This window comes from Molossus molossus, unplaced genomic scaffold (genome assembly GCF_014108415.1).
Source record: "Molossus molossus isolate mMolMol1 unplaced genomic scaffold, mMolMol1.p scaffold_m16_p_21, whole genome shotgun sequence".
Lineage (NCBI taxonomy): Eukaryota > Metazoa > Chordata > Mammalia > Chiroptera > Molossidae > Molossus > Molossus molossus.
The window spans coordinates 21636269-21650362 of NW_023425357.1; the positions used below are offsets into that span (position 1 = coordinate 21636269).

General features: G+C 52.3%; 1 protein-coding gene across 2 annotated transcripts; it reads right to left on the bottom strand.

Annotated features, from left to right (window-relative positions):
• Positions 1-1209: 1209 nt before the first annotated feature.
• Positions 1210-12644, bottom strand: KLHL36 (kelch like family member 36). 2 transcript variants are annotated; one of them, XM_036275719.1, is made up of 5 exons: positions 12543-12644; positions 10208-10286; positions 4411-5484; positions 2730-2887; positions 1210-1944 (listed from the first exon to the last, which is right to left on the bottom strand). In XM_036275719.1, the coding sequence occupies exons 2-5, from the start codon at positions 10268-10270 to the stop codon at positions 1389-1391; spliced, it is 1851 nt and encodes a 616-aa protein (XP_036131612.1). In that variant the 5' UTR covers positions 10271-10286; positions 12543-12644; the 3' UTR covers positions 1210-1388. The 2 variants fall into 2 exon arrangements, with proteins under 2 accessions (XP_036131612.1, XP_036131611.1); XM_036275718.1 differs by lacking the exon at positions 12543-12644 and having other exon boundaries at positions 10208-10571.
• Between the last annotated feature and the right edge of the window lie 1450 nt (positions 12645-14094).

Genomic DNA, 14094 nt, shown 5'->3' on the forward strand with positions numbered 1-14094 from the left:
CTGCCAAGGTATAGACCATGAACGCCTTCTTTGGCTCATGATGAAAACTGATCACGTTCCTTTCCTCCCGTTACACTTTGTGTTACACAGCGTCTTGGGTGGTCGTCTCCAACTCTTCTTAAAGGGCATATACTCCCGATGTCCTAGATCAGTACAGGGCGGTCACGTATTTCAAAAGGAGGTGCTGAATATTTTAATAGCTTATATAGACTGAAAGAGCTTAACCCCTGGGAGGAGCCTGGCCATTATTTCATCTAACCCTGTTGCCTAATGAATGAGGAAACAGCTCAAGACTTACTAAAGAATTTGCCCAGCAGCAGAAAACTACTTAGCAGCAGATGGCTGGGACTGGGGTCTGTCGCTTAGCTGATGAGTTGGGGAGACAACTCAACAACCTTCTTAGGGATTGACGCGTGCCCACTCGTGTAAATGCTTCTAGGAGCTGGAGTCACAGAGAACGAGGGCCAATTCTAGGGTGCTGCCTTTTCCTTTCCTGAGAAATAAATGTAGATTTGGGGGCTCAGTACATCAGAAACAGTGGGTGCCAGGAAAAAGTTAAAAAAAAAAAAGCACAGATTATAGAATAATGTTTATAAAGAGCTTCAGGCCTTTTCCCCCTTCTTCCCTGGTTGCCTAAGCCCTTTTAGAATTCAGGAAGGTTACCAACCAGGAAAACTGAGTATTCAGAAACAATAGTCACTTGGTAAGAAAATCCCAAGGGGGACATCTCCCTGGTGAGAAGTCCCAGGTCTCACCTGCAGTGTGGTGAGCTGGTGAGCCTTGGTCACTCTCTGGCCCTCTCAAGGTCCTTGTGTCCCCACTTATAAAAACGAACGCACTTGACCCACCTAGCCAGTGATTCCCAAATGTGGCCGATGCTGTCATTCCAGGAACTGGTCGGGAGCGTTTCCAGCCGCTCCCCTCACTCCTGGTCGTGTCAGACCCAATCCTTCTGAGGCGGGCCCCAGGAATCGGCATTTGTAAAAGCTCAGCTAGGTCTGGGGAGGCAGGAACTAGAGGATCTGAAATGTCCCGCTGAAGCCTCTAGTTTCACGACAAAAACTTCCACGTAACCCTTGACCTAGCTACTCCCAGGGGGATGGTTGGGAGCACCCCCAAAGATTTGAAATGTGGGGAGAAGCCCTGCACAGACATAAGGGGACATTTCCTATCTGGGCCCAGGTTTAATTACTCAAGCAAGATAATATGTAAAGTTACGTAGAATATTTAATTGGTTATGGTGATATTATAGAAATACCAAGAATCATAAAAGTAAAAAAAAGCTGCTAAGTGGTACATAATAGTTCCAGGGTCTATGAAGTTGTTGCTGGTCTACAGACACTCTGGGAGGTGGCGGTGGGGGAAGGGCCTGGCAGGCATGGGTGGGGTCACTGGCCCCGGTCCTGGTGCCTCTTGGCCTTGCCCTTCTTCTTCTTGTCCTCCAGGCGCGGCTTCAGGGCGCAGACGCAGGCGGACACTCCGGCGATGGCCTTGGGCAGGTCGGTGCCTTTGCTCCACTTGTCCTTCTCCCGGTCGTACACCTGCACCGTCTTGGAGAAGGCCGTGTTCTCCCAGCTGTAGCCGCCCAGGATGTAAATGCGGCCCTCCCACACGGCCACGCCCGACTCGCTGTTGGCGTGCAGCAGCGGGGCCACTCGGGTCCACTGGTTGCACTGAGGGCTGTACGCCTCGACGCCCAGCACGTCGAAGCGCTCCATGGACTCCACGCTGTCGTCACTGCCCCCGATGGAGTAGATGCGGTCCTCCAGGCTGCACATGCTGTGCCAGCCCCGCGCGGTGGTCATGGGCCGGCGCTCCTCCCACACATCCGTCCGGTGGTCGTAGCACAGCAGGTTCTTGCGGTAGGGGCCGATCTGGTAGTCGTGGCCCCCCGAGATGTACACGAAGTCTTTGTAGATGGTGCCCGCGTGGCCATACGTGAACCTGTGCAGGGACAGACAAAGAGACAGAGAGGGAGCTCAGTGATGTCCTGGGCTGGGCCTCCAAGAGCTGAGGCCTCAGTCTTTTCCTCTGCAAAATGGGGACAACCTATCCTCTAAGGGGCTGGTGGGGAATTGAGGGAATAATGCGGGGAGCAGGCACATTATCGATGACACCTGTCATGGCACAGGAAGTGGCAGCGCAGGACGGCTAAACAGAGAGCTTTGCAGACAAGAACTCCCAGCTCTGCCCCTTCTCCATTTCCCCACCTGAGAAATGGGCATAATCACAAGACTGCTATCCTTCTCACAGGGCTGAAAACAGCAACCACATGCTACTGAGGCACACACATGGAACGGACGTGACCAAATCACGTAACAAATGGGGAATGAAACAAAGTGCATTTCCAACCACGCGACATCCTGGAAAAGTCAAGACTAGAGAGACAGCAAAATGGCAGTGGCTGCCAGCAGTCTGGAGGACGTGGGGAGGGATACGGGAGCGGGCACAAGGGATCTGAGGCAGGGAAAGTATTCCGTATGGTTCTGTAATGCGGGAAACTCAGGACAGGCACAGAAACTGAGGGACACGGGCACTCAGTCGGCCTAGAACAGGAGCCCTGATTCGTCACCACCGGCCCTCTGTCCCTCATGGTCTACCCACTGGTATTTACAAGCCAGAATATTTTTCCTGGAATCAGAGGCCAACAATTCCAGAAAGGGAGGTGGACTGAACTGGAACACGAAAGTCGCCACATCTGGGGAGTCCGCCACAAAACCCCCAATCACCTTGGCAAGCCGGCCACGTAGGACCAGGAGTCGGTCTTGGGACTGTAAGTCTCTACTGAAGAGAGAGCTCCATTCTCGTTCCGGCCGCCGACGGCCACCAGCATGTCTTCGATGGAGGCAAGGTAGAAATCCACACGGCGCTGGTTCATGGAGGCCACCTGTGGAGGCAAGACACCTGTACCTTCCCTTCCCCAAACGCTGGACAGTGTCAACATCTAGCATCACTCCCCAACGGTGCTCTTCGGAACACGCAGCCCAGAAAGGGGAGGCAGTGGCCAAGTGAGTTTGGGGGAAGGGAATCAAACTTGAAGAAAAGAAGGGTTCTTCAGGAGGGACTTCTCAGAGTCCCCCAAAACCCTCGAGACACTGAGAATCCCCAAGAGGGGTTTGGAGAACACGGCTCCCCAAACTTGTTTGGCCACATGGCCAGCCTCGCGTACTTGAATTCTGCAGGACACACAGTTCCTAATTGCTGATTTAGTGATTTCTTAAAAGAGAGGTAAAGCTTCACCTTTCCTCTTGCCAACCCCATCAGGTAGTTTTTTTAATTAATGCTGATTGCCATCGTGTTAACAGGCGAAAGTGGCACTCAACAGGAAATTAAAAAGCAGAAGACCCAACCTTTTTTTTTTTTAAATAATCCAAGCAGAATACACAAATCAACACAGTCCCGCAGGAGAGCATCGTTCATGCTGTCACCGCTACTAAGCTTTTGAGGACGGGCTCCAAAGCCAGGAGCCTCTTTCTAGTGGCAACACTTACACCTTAGTGGGTGGTTTTCGGTTTCTGAGGATAAAATCGAAAGATCGTCAGAATCCACTCTGAGGTTTGAGCTCAGAAGAACACCACGTTCGGTGAAACCACTGAGAGATGAGTATAAAGACTGAGACCGAGGGTCATGGACGTGGTGTTCGTGGGAGGAAAGGAACACCTCTCCACCTCTGCCAGGCACTTGCCAGTCGACATGAGCTACGTCTAACCCTGGCCCTAGAAGGTCGATGTCTCCCACCCATTTTCCAGAGGGAGAAGCTGGAATTTGGAGAGGGCCAGGGACCAGTCTGAAATTCCCAGCTACAGCTGAGCCAGATTGGGATGTGAACCAGGCCTGCTGCTAAGACCCATGGCTCTTCCCAGAATCAGCCTCCCTACCTGCCACAGACGTAAGCCTCCATGGCGTCCTTATACCAGCTCCAAACCTTCCCAAAGAGGAGCTCAGCTGAGGCTCTGAGCCACGGGGAAGAATGTTGGAACTATGGGTCAAATCGCTAGACCGGCGCTATCCAATAGGGTAGGCACTAGCCTCACGTAGCCATTTACACGCAAATGTAAATTAGTTAAAGTGAAATCAAATGGAAAATTCAGTCCTTCCATCCTACTGGCTACATTTCAAGAGCTCAATTGCCACAGATAGCCGGTGGCTACTACATCTGACAGTCCAGACGTAGAACGTTTCTATTGGGGCAGAAAGTTCTACGCTGACCCTGCAGGTCAGCCCTTACTCCCCTCAACCAGGGAGTGGGCACAGGGGAGGGCAGGAATTGAGTGGCTCATCCCTTTATCATCACACCTTGCTCCGAAGCAGGAACTGGTCAAGGCCAGAGAGAAGGGAGGGGCAGTCAAGGTTAGGTTAGAGAGATCAAAAGTCCTCAAGAGTAAAGAAAGAATCTGGCTTTAATCTCACCTTGATCCACTGTTTACAGCGGGGGTCATACCTATAAAGAAGATTGGATGCTGCGTCCCCTCCATTGTCCCTCGAGAAGCTGCCGCCAGCGATGAAGATGAACCCCCCCAGCACAGCAACACAGTGGTGGCTCCGTCGGGCCGGCAGGGGTGTCTCCTTGACCCACTGCTCGCTCTTGGCGTCTAGGTAGCAGGTGTCATCACTGAGCTCCAGACACCGCTCAGAGACCTCGCCACCCACAAACAGCAGGCGCTCCTCGTTGGTGCGGAGCGCCGTGCGCTTGGTCTGCATGACCGGCTGGGCCGCCAGGCTGTTGTGGTAGCGCACAGCCTCCTCAATGAAGCCCTCACAGTTGGCCTCCCTGGGCAGCAGTGAGCACACGGCTGGCTTGACGCGGTGCAGCAGGTCGTTCTTGGGGATGAGTGGGAAGTGGATGTGCTCCAGCACCTGGTAGGCGTGGGCCTCGCGCTCGGGCTGCTGCGTCAGCCACTGCAGGGCGGCCTGCAGCAGGTCGTGCTCGCATTCCCGCTGCACCTCGCTGCTGCTCAGGTACACGCACAGCTTCTGCATGGAGATGTTCTGCAGGAAGTCAGGTGTGAAGGACAGTGTGCCGAAGTGGCTCAGGATGAAGCCGTCGATGAAGGCATCCAGCCGCTTGAGGCTGTAGATGGAGGCCAGCTCCTGCAGGTACAGGTAGTTGTCCTCGCTCACCTCCTGCTCCAGGTACTCGCAGCAGAAATCCACCACAGTCCAGATCTGCAGCAGGTGGGCGGTCTCCAGGATGTAGTCAATGTTGCCGCCGTCCAGCGCTAGCTCCCCGCCGTACAAGAAGTCCACCACGGCCTTGAGGCCGATGTAGGAAGCACCAATCAGCTCCACCTCCTTCTGAAAGGCCTCACGCATGCCCAGGGTGAACATGGAATTGAAGTAGTCGCTGCACACGGCCAGCAGGTTGCGGTGAGCTGGCACGCGCTGCTCATCAGCCACCAGGACAATGTCGCAGAAGAGGCCACGCAGACGCTGCTCATTCAGCCGCTGTAGCACTGTGGTGGAGTGCTCGGCCCAGCGGTACACCTACGGGAGAGCGTGTGTCAGGTTCCACCTGCACCCAGGCCGAGAGAGGGGAGGCGCACCAACCGGACCCCCACCCCAGCTGTAGGTGTCAATCTAGTAGGATACAACCAACATTTTTTTTTTTACACACTTATCTTCACAGAGTGGGAGGGAGAAAGGGAAGAAGAGAGAGAGAGAAACATCGATGTGAGAGAGACACATCGAGTGGCTGCCACCACATGATCCTAACCAGGGCCAGGGGCAAACTGCAACAGAGGTACGTGCCCTTAGCAGGAACCGAACCCGGGACTCTCTGGTCCATGGGCCGACACTCTAACCGCTGAGCCAAACCGGCCAGGGCACAACCAACATTTTAAATACAGTGGAATGAAGGAGACAGGGAAACAAACAGTGCATTGCAGTAAGGGTGTTTGTGTGTGTGCATGGTATATATCCCTCCTTCTTTCTTCTTTTTCTTTACAAATAAAATCCCTAAAATCAACCTTCCTTTTTTCCTCTCTTCCTCATCTCTCTTTTCCTTCTTTATAAATAAAATCCCGAAGTGTTTTTTCTCCCTTCTTTCCTTCCTGTGGGTCATGAGCAAACAGATTTGAAAAATGCCGTCCTGCTGGGGCGGAGAAGTGGATCCGGACGTAGCCTCTCAAGTCAAGACAGAATCAAGGTTTGCATCCAGCTCGGCCACGTGCCCGCTGTGTGATCTCGGTTGAGCCATGAGGGGGCTCCACGCCCCCATTTCCTCATATCACAAGTGAGGATGAGGGTATTTACTACTTGGGTTCGGGGTGGGGTAGGGTGGGGGGTAATGAGACAGGCACGGCAAAGAGCCTGCCTGAGGGAAGCTGTTGTGATTTTCAATCCCCACCGAGGCTCTGCCGAGGAAGGCAGCTTTCTGGGTCAGAAAGGCACCTGGTTATGCTACAGAGTCCCCATTTCTAGTGATCCGAACTAAGATGCTCTGGAGACCCTGATTCCAGAAACAGGCTCACCAGCCAGTGAAGGGTTAAAAGAGATACACTGTATGTAAAATGAAGACATGCTGTCTTTTCCTGGAGGCTTATGCGCACCCTGCACTGTGCCGCGGGCTCTCGTTTGTGCATCACGGAAACCCTCCAAGAGAACGTCTGTTATAATCTCCATTTTCCAAGTGAGAAAAACTGAGGTCAGAGAGACTAAGAAACCTGCCCAAAGCCCCACAGGGACCATAGCAGGGCTGAGCTTGGAACATAGGTCTGATTCCAGAGCCCAAACCTGTAATCACCAGGCTACACTGGAATGAACAAATTAATATGAATAATGAATATGAATCCATTCCATAAATTCAGGTTGGCAAACATTTACTGAGTGCTGTATGCCTGCCATGGGATTTTTTTTTTTTTTAATCCTCACCCGAGGATATTTTCCCATTTGTCTTCAGACAGAGTGGGAGAGAGGGAGGGGGGAGAGAGAAACATCGATGTGAAACACGTTGACTGGTTGCCTCCTGCACGACCCTGACCAGGGCCGGGGATGAACCGCAACCGAGGTACGTGCCCTTGGCCAGAATCGAACCTCTGACTTTTTGGTCCGTGGGCTGACGCTCTAACCACTAAGCCAAACCAGCCAGGACCCTGCCATGTGCTTCTGAGGATACAAAAATATGTCGGACACAGACAGCAGTTTCGAAACCCTTGGAGGACTAATTATGCTTTGGGCTTTCAGGATACTGCACACCTCCTCATTTCCTCACTACAAAAACAGCAGGAAAATTCAATGTAGGGAAAATCAGGCCATTCAGAAATATCAACCAGGGAGCTGGTGGATTTGAGGGCAATTGAGGAAAAGGGCTGGCTGGGCACTCAGCCTGAAAAGAGGGAATGCTGGCAGAAAGGAAGAAGGACTGAGGGCGCAGGGGCGTGAGCAGCTGTGTGACTGGCTTACAGGTCCCTGAATTCTCACAGGTTACTTGTCAACATGCATCCTACAGCAGTGGGTTTCATTTCCTTTTTCCCCTCCAAATCGGCTCCTGACTGCCTCCAGCTCATTTGTAATTGAGGCCCTTTATTTCCCTGTGGTCCTGCCTCGTCCGGCTAATTCCCACATCAATTGCTCTATCCCCATTAGGCACAACCATGGCCTCACATTCTGATGAAGACACCAGACAGATATTGCCTGCAGCTTCCTCCCCATCCAAGTTTAGAGAGCCAGACCCAACTGCTCTTATGTCACAGGACGGTTTCTCCTAGGTCCCGCGCATGGATAGCTCCGTTTATTCCAGTTAGTAGCAGAGAGCGCCAGGCTGGCCTGGTTTTGGCTTCTAAAAAACAGCAATGGTCTGGGCTCCGACACACGCTGGCTTGGGGCCCCTCTCAGGTGTGGTCTGGAGAAAGGAAATTAAAAAGCACTGCAGCAGCAGGCTCTCTTGTAATAGTGAAGGCTCAGTGTCCCGGGAGAAGCAAGTGAGGGGTATCAGGTGGGCTGTCTGCCCACCCTGGGGCCCTGGTTGGCTCTAAGCTGGGGGGGGGTGCTAAGATTCCACACTTAAATTGGGGTACACATGACCCCAGGCTGCTGAGTAAAAAGGGAAACAGCCCCAAGGGGCAGGGATCAGGAAAAGCCCCAGATGACAGCTGCCAAGGGGAACCATCTGCTGCAGGGAGCCAGGGCAGGGAAAGGGCAGTCCTGCTTCTAAAACTGGGTCTCCATGCTAAGTAGGTGCATTTAACTTTGTACCTGGTTATTTTTGTGTAGCTGCAGAGATGAGAACTTTCAACAAACAGACAAACGTGATTTCCCGGTTTTAAAGGAACATCAGTAACCGAGGCGCAGCACTTCGTAAAATTTTGAAGCCCAACCCCCAACATTCTCTGATGCTATTAACCCCGTTTATTCCTTTGTTTCCTGTGCCAGCGCTTTTATCAGAGGCAAGGCAAGGTGGGTGAAGAAACGCAGGTACACAGGAGCTAACACTGGACAGACGCAACAGGTATGGAGTCAGCATCAAGCCCCGGCCAGTTTGGCTCAGCGGATGAGCGTCGGCCTGTGGACCAGAGAGTCCCGGGTTCGGTTCCCACTAGGGGCACATACCACACACACACACACACACAGATGCACAAAATGTGAAAAGAAAAGAAAAAAAGAACTCAGCATCAAAATGAATCAACACATTTTAGAATGAATAAATGAACAGTGGTGGTCACACAATAGGACACTCCACTGCACCGAGAAGAGATACTCTACCACCGCACACAGCCACCTGGGGGGAATCTCAGAGGCACAATGCTGAGTGAAAGGAGCCAGGCACAAAAAGAGGGCCCACTCTCTGATTCATTTACATCAAGTTCAAGGGCAGGCAAATCTGCAGTGTTGGAAGCTGGGAGAGTGGCGGTATAGGAAATGGAGAGGTTTGGTCATTTCTTTGAACTCTGGGTACAGGCTACACGGGTGTGTTAATGTCTAGAAAATCAAGGTGCACTTACAGTTAGGAACGTAAATACAATCAGCCCAAGGCTAGTTAACCCTACTCCTAAAAGCTTCGATTCAGAAAGAAACCGACTCGGAATCTGGCTTGAAGGGACAGATTTCTAGCGCTATCAAACTTAGAAAGCTACACTGTCTCCGCGGCCAAGCTCTGAAACAAAGCCGCTTTGAGACGGCAGTGAAACCTTGCTGGGTCTGCACAGTCGATAAAGCCGGCCTTGGCAGAGCCTTCTCAGCGAATGCAAAAGGAAACAGGAGACCGCTTCTCGGGAAAAACCGCCTCTCCTGAACATTACACCCCATTTTTCAGAGCCTCTTTCTCGCGGCTTTTCTCAAATCTATAGTCTGCTCACAACTCCCTTTAATAATGTGGTCTTTCTCAATCTTTTCTTTTCAATCTTCTTTTCAGATGTTTTCCCTATCAGCCCCCATGAAGTGTTAACACCACATATATTCTGCTTATCCACGCATGGACTATATGCATAGCTATGCTTTTATCATAAAAAAAAGTAAAATACTTTCCATCTGCCCAAAACCAATTCTACCCCCTTGGGGGAAAATATCGGCTTCACTAAAAATGATGATCTAGGGTCACCATAAACTTTAACCTCCAAAAAGGGCCACTTTTAAAGAAAAGAGGGTGTTATTGATATATATAGAAAGGCAGGTGTAAGTGGGGACAGTCCCAAAAATTGGTCCCCCAATCCTTACTTATAGCAGCTGTGGGAACAGGGGCTGCTCCCAGGCCCCGGGGGACTTTGACGAAGGTACAGATTCCCAGGTCCTGCTCTCAGAGTTTAACTGACCAGGTATGAGGTAATGAGACACCCTCACCTTCTCCCAGGGTGATTTTCATACACCCAATGTGACACAGGTTGGTAGCCCAGCCCTGGGAAGCCACCCTCACTCACTCCTAGGGCCCCAGAAAGTCATGATGGGCAAGACCCGGGGCCCTTAATATCCAGGTATGCAATGTGCTGCCCCCATTCTCAGGTCAGCACTGGCTTTTCAATGGACTTTTAACCTATCCCACCCACCTCAGGGTTGAGGTGCAGAAACAGTAAGTTGAGTTGTGTCTCTACCATCCCTCACCCTCCCAGCTCTCTCTGATTTTATGATTCTTCCATACATGGCCCATGCTACCTCGAAGGAGATTAACACCACCACCAAGAACAGAAAACCAGCCTGCACATTAAGAATGAGCTCATTAGAAAAACATCACACTTCCCAAGCAATTTGCACAGGTGGTGAGTGACCATTCACAGACCTTTGAAGATTCGCTGATCTTGTAGGGTCGAGACACTCGTGTCTGCCGGCTTCCCTCCATCATAACAGAGGTGACAGTCCTATAACAAGAACAGGATTTCTGAGCACACAGTGATAGTAATGACTTTAGGTCATTCATTAATTGCAGGCTCTGCTGGATGATACCCATGACAAGGGTGAAAGCAGTCACACGGAGGAGAGGGAGAGAAAGCAGTGTACTACAAAGAACTCATGCTGTGAGTTGGAAAAAATCAGGTTGCTAGAATCAGAGAGAACATGTAACAGGTGTTCCTTTGGCATCTAAAATCTAACACCACCATGTCTTTTAAGTGAACTACCTCCTACAAATACCTACTTAAAAAAAAAATATATATATATGTGTGTGTATATATATATGTACACACACACACACGTTTTTACTGATTTTCTTTCTTAGAAAGAGAGAGAAAGGGAGAGGGAGTTGGCTGCCTCCTGCAAGCCCCTAGGGGATTGAGCCTGCAACCCAGGCATGTGCCCTGACTAGGAATTGAACCAGAAACCTTTTGGTGCTTGGGATGGCTGCTCAACCGACTAAGCCACAGCCAGGGCACAAATACTTACTTTTTGATGCTTGATCTCCCATAGGCCAGTTGTCTAGACTAAGGTTATAATGACAAGAGTTATGTCAGAGCTCAGATGATGACCCTGGAACTAAGTTAAGGGATTTCTTTACATGGGCTGTCCCATTAACCCCCACAACTACTTGGCCAGGCTGATGCTTCTCATCCTATTTTACAGATGAGGATACGAGTTAAAGGTCACAAAGCTAGTAAATGGCTGCAAACCAGACCCGAGCCCTTCATGGTGATGCTCTGCTGAATGTGACCCAGTCTTCCAGAGTGTCAGCCTAAAATATCATGATGTTGAGGATGTGGTGCAGTGATGACTACCACATATAAAACATGTTCTAGACATGGGGACTGGTTTAAGTGCTTTCCTGATTTAATTCCCACAACAACCCCATGAGGCCAGCACTATTATTATCCTCAGTTGTGAAGGAGGAAATTGATAGCAGCGAGGGGAAGGAACTAGACAGTGTCACACAGGAAGAAGCTGGCAGACTTGGGATTCCAACTCAGAGTGACTTCCATAGACTTAAGCCCTAGGCTATTCCACCTGGCCATAGAAACTTTAAATAAGAAAAGAAAAAAGCCCGCAGGCAGAAACCTGCTAGGGCCTTTGCCCAGCCTGGAACTTTCAGGATAAACCAGTCCTCAGGGTCATGTCTATGAAATGCGCCACTTTACCAGGTGATGTTAAGGTTTCTTCCAGCTCTGAAATGCCAAGCAACTCACAGACAGCACAGAGCCAGGCACTGGGGGACTGCGGAAAAGGGACGCAGAGGAAGGGCTGAGCCAGCAATATGGGCACAAGTTACATACTGGGACTGAGGGTTTAAGGAGGAATTTTTTTTCCTGCTGAGTTGAGAAGAGTCCATTTGTTACCTACGGAACAAAACAGTCTTTGCTAATTAAATAAAAAACAACAAAAAAAACCCCAATGTAACCAGAAGTCAGCACTGTTTCAAGATGAAGGGGGGGGTGGCGCTCCAGTATTCTCAAGGGAGGAATAACTTCAGGCACAGTGCATGCTGTCCAGCTCCCTAGGGGAAGGAAGGGACTAGACTTCTCTGACAAATTAGCAACTTTGTAACAATGGCCAGCTGCACCCGCCCCTGTCCTTCCTGACAGACCCTCAGCAGCTGGAGGACTCCCAGGGGGAAGGGAAGGAAACCACATTCACCCGTTGCTTTCTGCACACCCCTGACTTCCTTGGCTTCCTAGTTTCACCTTCACCCTCTGAGGCAGGTGGCACCATCATTTCTGACACCTAGGCTCCTGCAGAGGGGCTCACCCAAGGTCATACCAGAGAAGGCTGCAGGTACCCCTCTGCACCACTCCAGGCAGCCAGCCAAGGCTCCGTTTGCCCAGAGTGCTAAAAGCTTTCTTTTCTAGGCCAAGATTTCTAGAGAGAGTTTCCCCTTGTGTAGGTTCCCTTTTGTCTCTGGGCAAGTGGTTTGGGGCTGATTTCTACAAGTGTTGGGTGTCCGCTGCGTCCATGCTTTCTGGAAGCAGACAAGGGGGTCAAGGCCATCCACATGGCAGTAACGATCCCCAGTTATGCATAAAAGATCTTTCCGTAAACACGGGAACAGAGGCCACATCCGGACCGGAGGGACCTCAAGGAGCCTCTTCTCCAAGCTTCTTCCCCGGGTTTCGACCCTGAACCTGCTCGACCTCAGCACTCGGGCAAACACAACGTCGCGGCGATGGACGCGGCTGCCCGCCAGCACTCACCCGTCGCCGGCTGGGTCTCCGGGGACGCTGCTGTCGCTCGCTCGGACCCGGCACCCCCTGGCGGAACTGTCGGCACAACGGCCGCCCGGGCAGGCTCGAGCCGGCTGCGAGGAGGCGGAGGAGGTGGAGTCGGGACGCAACCCGGGCCGGCGCCCGCGGCGGGACGCGGGGACACTCACCTGGGCGGAGCGGGCGGGCCGCACAGGCCGCACCTGTCCCACCTACGGGGGTGGCGCGCCCCTCCCCCCGCTCCGCGGCACACCTTCCCCCAGCACAAAGGGACGCCGCGGGTGGGCCGGGCGGGGGAGGCACTCGCCGGGGCCGGGGTCCTCCCAGGCAGGCCCGCCCCCCGCCCCCCGACGGCGTTGGCGCCTGGCCGGTCCCGGGCCGGAGGCGGGCTCGCGGACGCCCACCTGGAGGCGCGCTACGGGCGCGGCGCGGGGACCCCCGGCGGTGGAGCCGGACGGGCGGGGCGGCGGGGCGCGGGCTCCGGAGCCCCGGGGCCGACCCGGTGCGCAGCCATGGCTCCGCCAGGAAGTACGAGGCCGAGGGCGGAGGCGCGCGCGGCCAATGGCGGCGGCCGGGAGGAGGTGGGCTCAGGCGGCGCCGAGGCGGGGCCTGCGCCCGGGGCGGGCGGTGCGCGCGGGGCTGCCAGGCCGGCCCCCCGCTCCGCCCGCGGCCCCCGGCCGCCGCAGTCACCCCGCGCGAAATGCCTGCTTGGTGGCGTGGACGGGACCGGCAAGGCTCTGGCCCCGGGAACTGATAGGTGTCCGGGAGCTGAGTGCTGGAAGGAGCATCGCATGACATCTTCACTCTCTCACCTCATTTCATTCTGAGCTGGAAAGTCCCCTGCGTTCACCCCAGAGAGGGCAAAGCCTTCCCTGACCCTTCCATTCAGTCACATCCTCTCTCTCTTCACCCTCCTTCCAGCTTTACATCTCACTTTAGCTCCCACCCTCTTCTAAGATACTAAATCATTTTCTTTTTCATTGGCTTATTGTCTCTCTCCCCCAGTAGAAACCCTCCAGGGCAGGGTCTCCAGCCCAGTCCCCAGGGCTGGCGCACAGTAGGCGCTCAGTGAACATTTGTGGAATGAATGAATCTAACCATCACTAATCAACCTATCCATTATAAAACATCTGCTACAGCATCGATGAACCTTGAAACATTATTCTGAATGAAAGAAGCCAGATACAAAAGGACACACATTGCATGATTCCATGTGTATGAAATATCCAGAACCGGCAAATCCATAGAAACAGAAAGAAGATTAGTGGTTGCCAGGGGCTGGGAGGAGGAGGGAAATGGGGGTGTGTGTGGCTGTTAAAGCATAGGGAGTTCTTTTTGGGGTGATGAAAATGTTCTGAAATTAGACAGCATTTATTGATGATCACACAACTCTGTGAATATACTAAAAACCACTGAAGTGTACGATTTAAAAGGGTGAAATATGTGACATATTTCAATAAAGCTGTAAAAAAACAAAATCAAACAAAAAACTTCTCTCTCCTGTTTTTTCTATTCCCTGTCTTCTGAAAGGATCTAGAGATAT

Bases quoted from the DNA above. Each gene is read 5' to 3' on its own strand.
- KLHL36 (XM_036275718.1), bottom strand. From the start codon at position 10,375: ATGGGTATCATCCAGCAGAGCCTGCAATTAATGAATGACCTAAAGTCA. The intron at 5,485-10,207 runs GTCTGTGAATGG...GCTCTCCCGTAG, and splicing joins AGATCAGCGAATCTTCAAAG to GTGTACCGCTGGGCCGAGCA. The intron at 2,888-4,410 runs GTGAGATTAAAG...TTGCCTCCACAG, and splicing joins GCTGTAAACAGTGGATCAAG to GTGGCCTCCATGAACCAGCG.